Raw genomic sequence first — 15941 nt, 5'->3', positions numbered from 1 at the left:
CTGGCCAACAGCAACACTTAACATTTAGGAGGGGACATGACGCCTGTTAGGGGATATTACAATTTTTGCGGACAGAGACAACGCTGTTAATGACCAGGTACTCATTTTACACCTGAGTACGGTGAGAGAATCTGAGTAAAGAGCCTTTTCCAAGGACTCAACTGTGCACCGAGCAAGGCTCGAACCCAGGACCTTCCGATCCGAAATCGAGTGTTATACCACTAAACCACATAGCCACACAAACAAAATCCCCACTGGTATTGCAAAATAGTGATAAAAGTCAAATCCAAGCAGTCTGTCATTTTGACAATTGTTTCAATGCTGTAGAAATGACATCCTTAAAAACTATCTGTCTTTTTGTTTTATCTTTCTTAAATGGACATTCACTACCTGCGGCTATGTGGTCTTGTGGTATGACACTCGTTTTCGGATCAGAAGGTTCTGGGTTCAAGCCTTGCTCAGCGCATAGTTGAATACTTGGAAAAGACTCTTAACACACATTATCTCACTGTACTCAGGTGTAAAATGAGGACCTGGTCGTTTACAGCGTTGTCTCTGTGGAGAAAAAAAAAGGATTATCGCCTAACAGACGTCATGTCTCGTTCAGAATTAGCCCCTCAGAGCCATTAGGCTCTTTGAGTCGGATTGTATCCATGTTTTTGTTATGTTAAACTGACAGTAGCAATCTCTTGCTACCCTTTGGATTGGATGCTAGTCTGCATAAACATTTTTTTCCAGGGTCTAACAGACTAGCAGGTGGACAGGGAGGAGAAGAAACATCTCGATTACACTCAAGTTCAATATAGATATAATAATGGTCCCTTTCATTGTTAGGCTAGTGCTCTATCACTGAGTTATTCGGAAGAACAATTATAATTCTTATATGTGACCCAACCTCTCAAAACGGTATTATGTCAGACCGAACCATATGCTTGAAAGCGAGAATTTAATGTTAAACTGGTCAAAAATATAAATTGTTGGCATTAGCACCATATAATATGATATCCATTCTCCTCAATAAATAGTATAAACTCAACACAAGTCTGATATTGTTGGCTATAAATACAAGTTTCAACATGTTAACCAACCCGACTTGATACCGTTTTGAGGCGAAGGGTCACATATTTAATCATAACATTGTCAAAGTTTGTAAAGTCTTTAGTCAAGCTCCACTTTTAGCCAACTAATATAGCAATTTTTAATTAAATTTTTATTCTACAGATTGCTAATACCCAAACCAACACCACCTCTTCTCCAAGGAAAGGCACAGTTGGAGACAAATGTGGCATATGCCAAAACAAAGTCTACTTGCTGGAGAGACACATCGAAGGAGGCAAACTTTACCACCGCTCTTGTTTCAGACACAGCGACCTTTCCCCCACCAACAAAGTGTACACCAAATCCCCGTTTATGTCTCCATCCCTCAACACTGAAAAGGCCGTTGTAGCGGACAAACCAAGTAAAGTCTACGGGATATCCGACAAATCTCAGACTCCGAGTAATGATATTCATGAGAAGCATAATAACAATATCGCAAATTCAAATAAGAAAGGAAGTGAAAGTTCTGTGTTGGCTAATTTGAAATCTGGGTTGAAGAAAGTGGACGGTGGTAGCAGTGCTGGTGGGATGGTGGGTTCCAAACATTCCATTCAAGTTGATAAAGATAAGGACGATGAGGCAAAGAAGGCCAAGGTTCAGCCTAGAAATCTATTTGGAGCTGGAGGAGGACTTGGCAAGGAAAATCAGAACTCCGAAAAGAGGATTGGAAATGAATCTATTTATCCCTTGTCAGGAAAAGAGGCTAAGAAGCTGGAGAAAAGAAGGCAAGAGATCCTTGCCTCAGAATCGTTATTACCAGTCAACAAAGGTGCTAAAAGAGGAATGCCTCTTGTATTTCAAAGCAAGGATAAAGCAGAAGCCATTTCATCTTCACCATCGACTCAATCCACCACCAATAAGCCCTCAGTTGGAAGTGGTGATAATGTCAATGCCAATTCTTCTTCCAAAACGCCAGTCTCTGGCCTCAAATCAGAGTCTAAAGACGCAAAATCAAAACCTGCTGCTCCAAGTGGGGTCAGCCAAGCCAGCAAGTTAAATACCATTCAAAGTCTTCAATCAAAATTTTCAGGCCAAAGCCAGCCTTCATCAAATAAGGTAGAGAGCACTGCTAGCCCAGGCATGAAATCTTCTACGGCAACGATATCCAATCAGCCTGTAGCTCGTCCAAGGGTCACAGGATCCAAAATTGCCTCTTCTCCATTCATTAACGGTGATAGCAGCTCCACAGGCAAAAATGGTAATAATTCAGGACCCTCAGGTTTTGCCAATGAGCCTGTTTCACTCAGGAACAAAAGCGATTCACAGAGTGTTAATGCTCCTATTGCAGTTCCCAGGAAAAGTCTAGTAGAAAATGTTAATAGCAAAAAAGTTATCACTTCAGATAAGGATAAGAAAACTTCCAACCTATCTCATTCTCATCTTACAACTGAATCGTCATCGTCAGAAGATAATTGTACACCAAGATCTTCTAGAAGTAAATTTTCAACAACCTCATCTTCCTCTTCGACAGCATCCACTCCACCACCAGCCTTACCCCTTACCCCACCCCCATCCTTTTTATCACATTCTAAACCTCCATCCCTCCCACAATCCAAACCGCCACCCTTACCAACATCTCCCCCACCCAATGTTCCAACCTCCACAAATCATCACAGTTCTAATGTAAATAATAAAACAAAATTGTCATCATTATCACCTCCATCGTCATCATTAACATCATCATCATCATCATCACCTTCAACCTCATCAACAACAACAACAGCCAAAATATCATTAAAACCTGTTAGCCCTACTCCCACTCAACAGCCACCTATCCAAAACCTAGTCACTTCCAGCGATAAGAAAGAAGATGGTGCTGTATTAAGTGGTCTTCTAGCCTCACTCGCTGGCGTAAGGGGACGATCGGCATCTACCCCAAATCCTGTAACCCCAACACAACAGCAACAGCCGCTAGCAACTACCAAAGTGAATAAAGTTCAAGTCACAGGTGCTACAACACCGAAAACAACCAATAAACTTACAGTAACAGCAGTTTCAACTGTTGCTACTACTACCATTACCCCATCTACTCCATCATTAACTGTTTTGTCTAATAGAACACATTCCGAACCAGCTGTTAAACTTGGTGATGTTAAATTTCGCGTACAACATGAAGATAAAGATAAAAAATCTGAATCTTCCTCATCGCCATTTGCTTCAAAAAAGAGCATTCCTATTTTCAATACTACATCCATATCGTCTTCCTCAACTCACAAAGAAAGCTCAAATTCTGATTCAAATGAAGTTAAAAATGTCCTCAATTCATTGAAACCTGTATCAACAACAAACATTTCCACTCCATCTAAAAACTATACAGCCAGTAGTATTCAGTCTTCAGATAAAAGTAAAGATATGCAAAAAACGAATAATGCAAAGAGTGAAAACAAGGTTGGAAATTTGCTAAAAAATTATTTATCAAAATCAAAAGAAGATCTTTCCAAGTCAGAGGAATCTACTCATTCGAAAGTGGAAGACTCTTCTAAAAAGCCTTCAAAACCACTCAGAGCCAAGGATATTGGTATTAAAGATCAACCAAGCTCTAACAGTAATATTTCTCAGGGGGGTAAAGATTCGAAAGGAGCTGTTGGTGACCAATCAAAATGTAAAAATAATGATACTTCTACATCACCAAGGTATGATGTCAAGCTTAAAAAAGTGGGATTACCGACTGAATTTGAAAAGGACAGCAGTAACAATTCTAAATCAGCGTTACACCTTAAAACAGAGGAGGGCGATCAAAAGAACAAAAACGATGTGGTTTCTGATGTACCTCAATGGAAAAAAGACATTGAAGAAAGGAAAAAGAAATTAAGAGAAGATATAATTCGCTCAGAAACTCCATCTAAGCGTAGTGAGAGGCAGGATAAGGAGAAATCTCAGCCAAGAAAAGATACAGCTCCTAAAGAGAGTGTACCAGATTTGTCTGTCAAATCTGAAAAAGTGTCATCTGCGGGCAAAGATGTTGTGGCATCCTCAAAAGAAGATAATAGTAAGCTGAACTGGCAGCTTGAAGCAGAAAGAAGAATGGCAGCTTTTGCTCTTTTTGACAGTGAGGAGGAGAGCAAATCATCAGGAGGTAGTGATGCTAAAGTAGAAGACAAAATTACAGAAATGAACAATGAGCAAAAGAAACGCAATGCAGAGATTAAATCAAGTAAATTGAAAGACGGTGTGGAACTGACAAAACATAACAACAACGTTGGATTGAAAACTGTGGATATTGACATAGATATAAACGGTGATAGTGGTAAAAATAGAAAAGAACTTTCCAAGCCACAATCCATCAACAACAACAATAATCTCCCTCTGCGGCTTGACCTGAAAAAGACGAGTGAAATCTCTAATCCTCAACAAACTTTGGAGATGAAAGATAAGATTTTAAAGAAGAATGAGGGAGATGCAAAACAACCTGTTAAAGATACAAATACAACAAGACAACAACCATCACCAACAGTCTCTCCAAAATTAAAGAGGAAGATTACTGTCTTGGGATCGAACCACCAGAAGGTATGTTCTATATTATCTTTATTTCATTGACCTTTCCTTTCAACTACAATTTTTCTTTTAACAGATATTAAAGATTTGTGACAAAAGGACAATTTCATTACACATTAAGACAAAAAGACATCGATTAAAAACATTATTTCGTAAATCTTTAGAATAATTTAGTTTTCAATAGTTTCTCTTAAAGTTGAATAATGAAAAATAAAATCCAAAAACTGAGAGTGTAGTAAATACCAAATTAATAGCTGTAATTGGCTTCTCAAAGTGTAGAAAAAGTGTGGACATGTTTGATCTTCTTCTTCTTCTTCTTCTTCTTCTTCTTCTTCTTCTTCTTCTTCTTCTTCTTCTTCTTCTTCTTCTTCTTCTTCTTCTTCTTCTTCTTCTTCTTCTTCTTCTTCTTCTTCTTCTTTTTCTTCTTCTTCTTCTTCTTCTTCTTCTTCTTCTTCTTCTTCTTCTTCTTCTTCTTCTTCTTCTTCTTCTTCTTCTTCTTCTTCTTCTTCTTCTTGTGGAAACCTCCAATATTGTCGAGGATCACTCCACAGTTTGTAGGGTTTTACATTGTAAACTTGTTAAAACTCTGCACATAATACTAATAAAAGTACATCGATTTTTTAAAAAATTTTAATAAAAAAAAATAAATAAATAAATTATCTTTTGATTTGTGTGTGCATATTTTCATTATGTTGAGAAGCAATTCCTTAGATGCCAACCTCTCAATAGCCTTTTGTCATGATTTTTTTTTTCTGCAAAGGCCAATCATCAGCCCGCGGTATCTCCACCCGTCACTCCAGTCATCTCAGAGAAGAAGAAAATTTCTGTGATTGGCAAATTTGATTTTGACAGCAGTACCCCGTCTGACTATGAATCCAGCATCAGCGTCTCCACTGAGCAGATTCGAATTGAGGATCAGTCTCCAATCCCGTCTTCACCCACACCCCCACCACGCACCAAATCACAGAGAAACAAAGCTGTAAGTGGCAGGAAAGGCTAATCTAGTAATGGTCTTCCTTTACAATGTTGCTTATCGGTGTTAGTGAAGTACGATTTTGTATTTGATTGCAGCGGTTTGAACCACCTCAAAATTGATATAATAAGACAATTTTTAAAAACAATTATGATGTGATTTGAACGAGGTTGGTCAAAAGTTCTAATGAAGTTCAGAGAAAAATTGAACCTTTATCAAATTTTAATTGTTATTTTTTATATTCTCAACATAGCCATGGTTTTCTTCATTGCTTTAAAAAAAGTCTAAATTATCTTTTATTTCTGGGTGGGGATCCTGACCTCCCATTAGCGGGCAGGGAGGTACATACTGTGTCTTCTATACCCTTATATCTGTTTTCCAACATGCTTTCTGCCTTTGTCTTGGAATGAGATTACTTGGTTTTTTCCTGGCCCTGGTCGGAGTCCTGGCTGGGAGGGAAACAGTCAGATGCATAGTTATTGTTTTGGGAGATGATATTTTTTTCCTTGTAAATCATCTCTCTGTTATGTATTATTATTTTTATTTTGAATGTATAATGTAAGCATTTGAGTGTGTTCCTCTTTGTTGGATTTTGTGCTTGTGTCTGGATGAGACTTGTAGGTGATTTTAAACTAAGTACATTGGTGGTTTGCTTTTGGAATCTACATCTGATCCCTATCTGTTCCCAGTTCCCCTTCGTCTTACTTTTTCTTGGGTGCTTTAATTGTAATTCTAGAACTTTTTATTATTCCATTTTCTTCCTTTTTACTGGCGCTGATATAACCTAAATGTGTTGCAAGCGCCGTAAAACCCTTAAAAACAAACAAACAATATCTTTTATTTCTTTTCAAATGTTGAACAAGAAAAATGTTGACTCTCAACTATCCCATCTGAAATACATTACTACATTTACCCTCATTCCACCAAATCAATGTTACTCTTTAACTTCAATGCAAATTGTCCGTTACAAAATCACTTTCCAACCATGACGAAAATGCGTCATACATTGTTCAGTATCAATGTCGTATATCACTACAAGAATCTGAAAAATTGGGAACAATACAACATTGGACAACACAGAAAGAAAAGCACAAGAAAAAAATCATAATCAAACCAAAAATTAAACTCTCTACTTCCACAAGTTTTTGAATTTTTATTGTGTACCAGTGCCTTCTCTGCAATTTGTTTACTTTCATGCATTACTTCATCTCAACTTGCTCAGGCCAGTCCCAAACAGATTTCTGCCATAGAGCTACAGCAACAATTGATGGAGATCGACAACCGCCTGACTGACCTGGAGTTGAGAGGCCGTGATCTGGAAGACTCCATCAGAAACGGTAAGAGCATTTGGAAGACATGGCTGATTTTAGATGTGAAAATGAAAAGGCTTGGAAAATCCGTGACTGAGATTCCCAATGATTTGATTTGCCAGATGGGAGAAAATGAGCTTTTGTAAGATGTCTGAAAATGTTGATAATTTTGTTCCGTAGTTTTCAAACCTAAAAAGAATTAAAATATTTTGGTGGTTTTTAAATGTCCTTCCTGGACACGATATTTCTTTGATACATAAATAACATTCCTGTATCTCAATAAAACTGATTTTCATTGAAATTCTTTATATAAAGTAACACATCAAAAGCTACATCACATTGATGCAATTTTCAACATCCTCTGATTTGGCTTTGGACTTTTTTGTAAAACTATTTTTGCCCCTATTTATATCTTCGCCCCTTTTTTATGTGTTTATTAGACTGGTTTATCGACTTATACGTTGTGTGTTGTTTGAATACACTATGAGAAGTTATTTATTTTGTGAAACAGAAATTTTTAATGGATATCACAATAGTTTTGAAAAGATGAAATGCTTTACATGCTTGCTTAATACGCCAAAATTTGAGTTAATTTGATTTTTATAAACCACAATTATTTTTTAATGATGGTCTCTCTTGCATTGATGATTTTCTTTTCACATGTTAAAGAAGAATTTAAAAAGTTAGAGCAATAATCGCTCCTCCTCTGTAACCTAAGAATACATCAAACCCAATTACTTAATAACTTCTTCAAATGGAAGCATTTACCGAAGCATATACCAGAAATGGACACATTTTATCCGCATGTTATTTTGATTCTTCCAGATCTTCAGACTTTCAGACACTCTAAATTACACGGGTATAGCCTTTTTTAGAACGATTTTTTAAACTTTCTTTGTCCTTATCGTTTTGCTACAGCCAAACAAATTCATAGCATGGTCCAAATGGATACCTCTTTTTTTTTGTTTGTGGATATGTGATGTATTTTATTTTGTTTCTGCATCATGCAAACCTTTTGAATTCGATTTTTAAAAACTACGCTGTTTTTTGTTGTTTTTTTTCGTTTTTTTTTTAGTCTTGTTTTATTTTTGAAGAAGATGTCGCTTCCTTTTGTGGGTTTTTTTTTGTATGTTAGTATTTTAATGGTGATGATTTCTTCAAAGGGTTATGGCAATAGTCTTTGGTTTGAAACATCATAGTTCATTTTTCAGTATTTTATGGATTTTAAAGGATATTTCAATGCTAGTTTTACCACCTATTACAACATTTCTAAGTGTGTGCTGTCATTGAATTTAAAATCATACTAATATTAGATATTCAGTTAAGCATTAAACAATATCATTTATTCAGTTAAGCACTAAATATCATCTTCATAGTACAGGAATCAAGATGAGATTTTGCATTATGCTACTGAAGAGTTTCTTAGTTCAGGGTTATGTTTTGTCTTTCTTTAACAAGCATCATCTGCAATCTTTGATATTACAGGATAGAAGATTGAATGTTTTCATTTATTTATTTTCATTTGTATAGCCCTGTTACATTTGTCTCTTGGGTCTATTCCAAGGTAAGACTGGAATAACCCAGGCGTCAGCCGCAGTGCAGCGCCTCAAATTGAGCTAGGGCATGGTGACTTGCTCAAGGCCAAACAGTGCAGCGTTGGGTGATCGAACTCAATAGCTTTTGGGTACAAAACAAAGACCGTACTGCTGAGCAACGCTGCCCCATGCCATTACTACAATACACACACCACTTGTATGAATCAGAAGGCAATTGAAAATTTTAGCAATACTTGTTTGTAAAGATCGGAAAAAATGTGTATGACACACTGTCAGACAAGCAGAAAGAAAAATTCAAGAAAAAAAAAAAAATCCCAAAAAATCAGCCTGCCTCAACTGTCAGCGCAGGCAGATTTTATTTGAGATATATTTTTTTCTTGGATTTTTGTTTCTGCTCTGTTTGGCGTTGTTTCATACACACTTTATATTCTTATATTTATCTTACACCAGTGCCCGTTCCATTATTTGTCACTTCGATACTTTCTTAAAGAAAATACAGAGTTTAAAGGAGAGAGTCTATCAACAACACATGAGTGTTAAAGTGATACTAAGCAGCTACTCATAGAAGCCATAGATTGTCAAACGTAATGAACAAAAATGCATATATCAGCTTACAAAAAAAAAGAAAAAAAATATCAAACACAAAACGATTCAGGCTATAAAAAAAAATCAAACACGATCTGGAAATGTCGTTAATTGTGCCAAGAAGTGTCAAATACTTGTCTTATCTGGAAATGTCGTTAATTGTGCCAAGAAGTGTCAAATACTTGTCTTATCTGGAAATGTCGTTAATTGTGCCAAGAAGTGTCAAATACTTGTCTTATCTGGAAATGTCGTTAAGTGTGCCAAGAAGTGTCAAATACTTGTCTTATCTGGAAATGTCGTTAATTGTGCCAAGAAGTGTCAAATACTTGTCTTATCTGGAAATGTCGTTAATTGTGCCAAGAAGTGTCAAATACTTGTCTTATCTGGAAATGTCGTTAATTGTGCCAAGAAGTGTCAAATACTTGTCTGCCACCTGTCTGGATTTTAAGTGATATATTAATTAATTTTAGCAATACTTGTTTGTAAAGATCTGAAAAAATGTGTATGACACACTGTCAGACAAGCAGAAAAAAAAAAATACCAAAAAAAATAAAAAAATTCCCAACAAATCAGCCTGCCTCAAATGTGGAAGTGGGCAGAGGTATCACCTGTCAGTGTTTACGACAACAGAATCTGATTGATTTGACTTTCCTATCTCATACACTCAGTACTTTCGTTATTTATTTTTAAATTTTAGGTTGTGTATCTATTTTTTATCTTTAAATCTTTTTTTTCCCCCGTTTGTTTGTTTGTAATTTCGTTGGAAAAGGGTTTTTGATTATTTCTATGTGTATATATATTATACATATTGTATTGGAGGTTTGGGTGATCTGTCTTGTATGATTTTTGGGTTTTCTCTATTTCTCTCTCTCTCTCTCTCTCTCTCTTTTTCTCTTTTTTCTGGTCATACATCTTGTATCTGATGAAACATGCTTTGAGTCTTTAAGGTTCATGGTTTAATAAATTCTTCTTTTTTTTTTCTTTTTTTTTTGCTATACTGAATTTTGTGTGCAATTTGAGGATTTTTTTTTTTTTGTGCAATGCACAATTCAAACAATCTCACAAAAGTTAAAGAGCAATGCCCTGTTTGTCGAAGGACTTGCTGTAATATTTCTTATTTTTACAAATATTTCATATTCTTTTCTCTCCACTATTGTCATGGATTATATTTATAGAGTTGAACTTATTGATTTTATGAATAGGCAACGGTATTGGTAATGTTAAATTGACATAAATACTGTAATAAATAACAATATGAAATTGAATGTAAGCTTCAATTTAATATGCGAAAACAGATAAAATGGAAGTTTCAGGTTCCCCCTTTATCAACAAAACAGGATGAATGAAACACTTCAGACGAATGAGATAATGTGATAGTGGCGTTATTGAGACGAACAAACAAAAACATGAATTCATCTTAACAACGCCACTCCCACATTATCTCATTTGTCTGTAGTGTTTCATTCATCCTGTTTTGTTGATAAAGGGGAAACTCGAAACGAACATTTTATCTGTTTCCGTATATTAAATTGAAGCTTACATTCAATTTCACATTGTTATTTATCTCTTCGAGCAGCTTCGAGCAGCACCATTAACATAAATACCGTAATGAAATGCGATGTGATTTTTTTCGCAATTCTACTCAGCATGCCACACTTTATCTAATGTCTTCATTCTGACCCCTAATCCCCTAATCAGTTCAAGAAAACATCTTCAATACCAACCCTAAATCCTCTCCCCTCCCATCCTCATTACAGTAGAGTGAGTAAGACCATCTGTGTTTGCCTGCGTGTTTGTATACTTGATTTGATGTCACCTTGTGTGAATTTAAAAAAAAAAAAAAAGTTTTGTGTTCATTGCGACATGTCTATTCATAGAAATGGACATTTTTAAAAAATCTACACGCTTTGAGAAATCATTTTTTTTTATTACGAGTAGATTCACATCACAGAATTGTTTGAATGGATGTTTAATTTATTTCACCGTGTGAATGTTTGTGAAAGTCATTGACTAACAAATACACAAATTATAATGATTGTGAATACCTAAGTTTGATATGAATGGAGTTTGTGTATGTTCACTAATTCTTCGTGTTGTGTCACTGATCACAAAACTGGTCTTCATGATCTAGAGAACATTTCACCCAGAAACAATACCAGGTTCTTGCAATGGTTGTCAGGAAAGGCAGTTTAAGACAGGTTTTTTTTTTCAATTCTGTAGTCTTGAAACAATATTTCTTTACAGATTTTACAACAGAAAATCTTGCATTTTCCTGAAAATGATTGTCTTGGCAGAAGCTGAATTTTTTTTTTTCGGTGCAATAATAACAAATGCCAAGCACATGTCACTCGTTTATTATAACAAAATATCTAAGAGAAAGAATATGAATTATTTCCATTATTAAGGTTCATCTGTTTTAAAGGTTCATCTGTTTTAAAATACATTATTTCCTCATTACTATTCCCTCGTAACATGAAATAAAGTGAAATGACGACACTTGAATGGGAGGAGGGATAACAGTTAATGGTAGTAATTGTAATTTGTTATTCAGGTTTTGAATTTGTCATGATTAGTTGTGTCAAACAACCGGCTATTTATGGTCAAATAAGGTTTTAGTCTTCATAATATACAATATTATTGTCTTTTCATTTTTTTTTTTTTTGTAATACATTTATTTGAGGAACTTAGAGACTGTTACATGTGGGGAAAAGTGTTATATAAATGCTATATATAATGTCATAAAAATCAAGGGTTCACTTATAAAATGATCTTTTGGAAGTTGTTTTTTTTTAATTCATTAAATATTTATTGATGTGCAATCTATTCTCTTTTTATTATTATTATTATTATTGTTATTATTATTATTATTATTATTATTATTATTATTATTATTATTATTATTATTATTATTATTATTATTTCTTCATTTATTATTATTTTACTCCATTATACTAATGAGCATATTGATTATTTATTCATGTTCAAATTAACAACCGATAGGCGTCTTATGAGCAGAAGTTGAAGTTGTTAAAACGAATTTCTCATAGCAATTTTTCCTATGCACTTAATCTCCGTCTACTCTGACCCCCCTCCACTTCTGCCCAATTCTTGGAATGTTTGTTTTTTTAGAAAAACACTTTCTCTCTAGCTTGTCACCTTTCAATTCACAAGGAGCGTGTTTAAATTATCAGACATGAGGTAGTCATATGTAAAATCTTGATCATCCTTTTTACTCTTTATTTTTATTTATAAATATTTAAAAAGTAGATATTTGTTTGTTTCAAATTGAAGCAATGATGTCTGTGATTCATTCTTTTTTGTTTTAAGATTATATTTCTCTTTCTTCAGATTTGATCGTCTTTATAAATTCTATCACGTAGTAGTTGTGTACACTTACACGGTTTGATCACAGAAAGTTTAGAATAATCGTCGGGATTTCCTGATTTTGTGGCACGTACCATTTAAATGTGTATAGCTGATATTGTTTTCACTTGGTTTTAATTTTTTGTTATTTTGTTTTTTGATTTTGTTTGTTTGTTTTGTTTTTTGTGCTTTTTTTTTGTTTTATTTTTTGGGGGGGGGGGGGGGAGTGTGGAGCGATTGGCGCTCATCTATTTTTTTTTTTTTAATTGTTGCTGTTGTTGTTTTGTATTGTTCTGCTTTGTTTGTTTTTTTGGGGGGAGGGGGGGGGTTTAAAATAGTTTTTTGAGTTTTTTTTAAAATAAAGAATGTTTTTGTATGTTTTTGGAGGGATCAATAAATTATCAATTTTGGTGTTTAATCAAAATTTACTATAATAGTTTGTAATCAAGTCACTTTCAATCAATGAATTATTTCATTATCTTAGTAAGATAATACAGTTTTATTTTTGTCTTTTCCCCCTTATAAATCCAAACGTTTAATGATAAAGATAAATCAGATTTTTTATTTACTTACATACTGTATTTCAAACTTCGCCAATAGCCATATATTTTGAAAGCTGCTTGCTGTGAACCATTTTTTAATAGTGAACAGTTTTATTTTAAAAAGGGATGGAAATCTTGCATTTGATAACAGATTTTATTTCAGGTTTTTTAAGATAGAAAATACAGATCGTTTGTTCATTGTTTGCAAAGTGTCTATATATCGTTTTCCCATTGATGTGTTTTACAGCCAGCTTCCAGGAAGGCTCGTCGATGGGTGCCAGCAGCAACAGCGACGACTTCGACGACGACGACGACCGTCTGATGATGGAATGGTTCCAGCTGGTCAGTGAGAAGAATGAGCTGGTGCGAAAAGAGGCTGATCTTGTCTACTTGTAAGTCAATAAACCATCTGTCTCTCCATGTATTAACCAATCTTCCAATCGTTCAAACATATTTATAAAATCATATTTCAATTAGTCAAATAGTTATTATTTCGAAACCATCAGACAGAAAGTCAGCAGAATTTAGCTATCTCCCAAAGAAATTTACAGTTTTGTGGAGTTTTTTCGTTTTGTCTTTTTTTTTTTTTTTTTTTAAATTTTATTTATTTGGTGTTTTTGGAGGTTTTTTTAAAAATTTGTTTGCAATAAAAGCTATAATTATTTTCCATGTTGCTATAAGGAAGATCAAATATCAGTGCAGATGGTTTATATATTTATCAACTGATCTTTGATTAAGTCTCAGGAGATAATGGTAAAGATATAAAAAAATAGAGAGCTTAAATATAAGGCAATATCCACTGAACGTGCTCAAAGTATTTTACAAGCAGTCTCAAGCCGAAAGCCAACATCATCTCTTTGTATGTAGAACGAGAAATGATGCCTATAATATGTTCTTAAAAGTTGGGTTTTGTTTTTGTTTTTTTGACTGAGTTAATACTGCTGACAACCAGTTTTTTATTTTACACTTGAGTATGGTGAGAGAATGTGAGTAAAGAGCTTCCTTTGAGGACTCAACTTCGAGCTACCTTGGGATTCGAACTGGGATCTACTTGTCATGGGGGGAGTGTCATACTACAAGATCCAAACAAACTTTTCAAACTTTACTCAAACATGTTGTCATTGTCAATATTAACATGGTAATTGTTTTATCCCAGATCACGTGAACAAGATTTGGAAGATGAACAGGAGCAGATAGATCATCAGCTACGCTACTTGTTGAACAAAGATGGTGAGTGTACAGTAAAAAAGTTTAGAATTTCAGATCACAAGTATTAATTTTCTGTTCTCACTCCTCAAAATATGAAGAAATAAAAAGTGAGTTTTTTTCTCGGGGAAACTGATGTGCCAAATTCTAGTGTCACCATAATTTTACATATATTATTATACACTGAGGAAGATATGGGTTTTACTATGCCATCTATATTTTTATGTAATCATCTCTTCTCTGATAAAGTTTTGAAAGTGGCAATATTAAAATATGATTTTCAAGTCCTCCACAGTGATAACGTGTAGAATTTTTATTTAATATGGAAGGTTACGCCTTTTATATTTACTCTACATTTATAAATTGTTTTTGTAGACCTGATCAAATCACCCCAAGAGAGAGAGGAAGAAGCATACTTGTTACAGCGTAAAGTGGATATAGTCAACCAAAGAAGTAACATCATTGACAGTATGGATGAAGACAGACTTCGGTAGGACTCCTCCTCACTCTTCTTCTTCTTCTTCTTCTTCTTCTTCTTCTTCTTCTTCTTCTTCTTCTTCTTCTTCTTCTTCTTCTTCTTCTTCTTCTTCTTCTTCTTCTTCTTTTAGCTTATCCCGCATTTTGCAGGGTTGCCACAATGAATGCCACATCTCCATGCATCTCAGAGCATCATCTTCCTTCAGGCCCAGTTCTTTCATATCGTCCTTTACCTTATCAAACCATCTCGTCTTTGGGCGTCCCTTTTTCTTCTTTCCTGCCGATTTTAAGTCCAATACTTTTCTTCCCATGTACTCCCTCTCTCGTCTCTTTACATGTCCAAACCATTTTAATCTATCTTCTCTCATCTTTATTGATACATTCTTCACGTCAGGTAGGACTAAAGACTTAATGTAAATTTTCAGTGAAGCCAGTCACTGTTGAATGCTTGGCAAGGTCTGAAAAAAATTTAACGTTAACATTTAATGAAAATAGTTTTGATTGATTTTAAGTCAAGATACTTTACCTATTGACACAGATCAGCTGTAGCTATGTGTCGCATGTGTCCAAACTGAAACAATATACTCAATCATTTTGACAGCTCCATTTCAGTTGTATGAGAGACGAGGAGGAACTTTGCTTTGTCCTTGGTTGGATATATTCATGTTTTAATAGCATGGGCATTTTAGGTGCTCTGAACATGACATTTTTGTTCCTGTGAATTACGGCCATACCAAACAATTGTCAGTGTTAGAAAAGAAAGTTAATCATTTGCATGTAAATGTATAAAAGTCATCCACAACCAAAATATTATGATTTTGAATTCGGTCTGTCTTTAGTCATTACTAAATTATGTCATTTAATTTAAACCAGCCAATAAATTCATTAATTTTTTACGTGATTATCCACAGATACGAGGAGGAAGACAGAGGCATAGAATATGTTCTCAAGAGTAAAGGACTGTGGAAAGATGATGATGGAAGTTTTTTAGTTGAACAAGGGAGAAGTGTTGCCAATTCCACATTTTATGCTTAGATCTGTTAAAATCGGGTGTGCAGTAAATGCTCCAAATGTTGATACAAATACATTCTATCACTTACATTAAATTGTTTTATTTGAAAAAAAAAGAGAGATCTCACCTTTTTTGCAATAAGGTATGGAAGATGGATTTCATTTGCTACTGTAACAAACATAGGTGAGAAGTTTGGATATGAAACATTAAAAGTGATAATCACTCTGTCAATTTAGAATGGGAGGGAGAAGAAGAATAATTAGGCTCACATCGTGATATAATATTTTTTTCTGTGTCCTTTCATTTTTTTCCATGTAAATCAGA

At 34.6% G+C, this 15941-nt stretch overlaps 1 protein-coding gene across 3 annotated transcripts in view; it reads left to right on the top strand.

Annotated features, from left to right (window-relative positions):
- The window catches only part of LOC144973732 (uncharacterized), a 52941-nt gene extending 37209 nt beyond the window's left edge, over positions 1–15732 (top strand). For 2 of the 3 annotated variants that reach the window (XM_078916563.1, XM_078916562.1), the window contains exons 7-13: positions 1222–4605; positions 5354–5572; positions 6789–6903; positions 13170–13314; positions 14079–14152; positions 14504–14618; positions 15517–15732. In XM_078916563.1, the coding sequence (XP_078772689.1) occupies positions 1222–4605; positions 5354–5572; positions 6789–6903; positions 13170–13314; positions 14079–14152; positions 14504–14618; positions 15517–15640 (4176 nt within the window). In that variant the 3' untranslated portion in view covers positions 15641–15732. Of the gene's footprint in view, positions 1–1221; positions 4606–5353; positions 5573–6788; positions 6904–7701; positions 7736–13169; positions 13315–14078; positions 14153–14503; positions 14619–15516 lie in introns of all 3 variants that reach the window. The other variant, XR_013645612.1, reaches the window with a different exon arrangement.
- The last annotated feature ends 209 nt before the right edge of the window (positions 15733–15941 follow it).

The sequence above is a fragment of the Berghia stephanieae genome, chromosome 5, assembly GCF_034508935.2.
Source record: "Berghia stephanieae isolate SIO BIC M18660-M18661 chromosome 5, UCSD_Bste_1.3, whole genome shotgun sequence".
Taxonomy (NCBI): Eukaryota; Metazoa; Mollusca; class Gastropoda; order Nudibranchia; family Aeolidiidae; genus Berghia; species Berghia stephanieae.
This window is presented reverse-complemented; position numbering and strand designations above follow the sequence as displayed.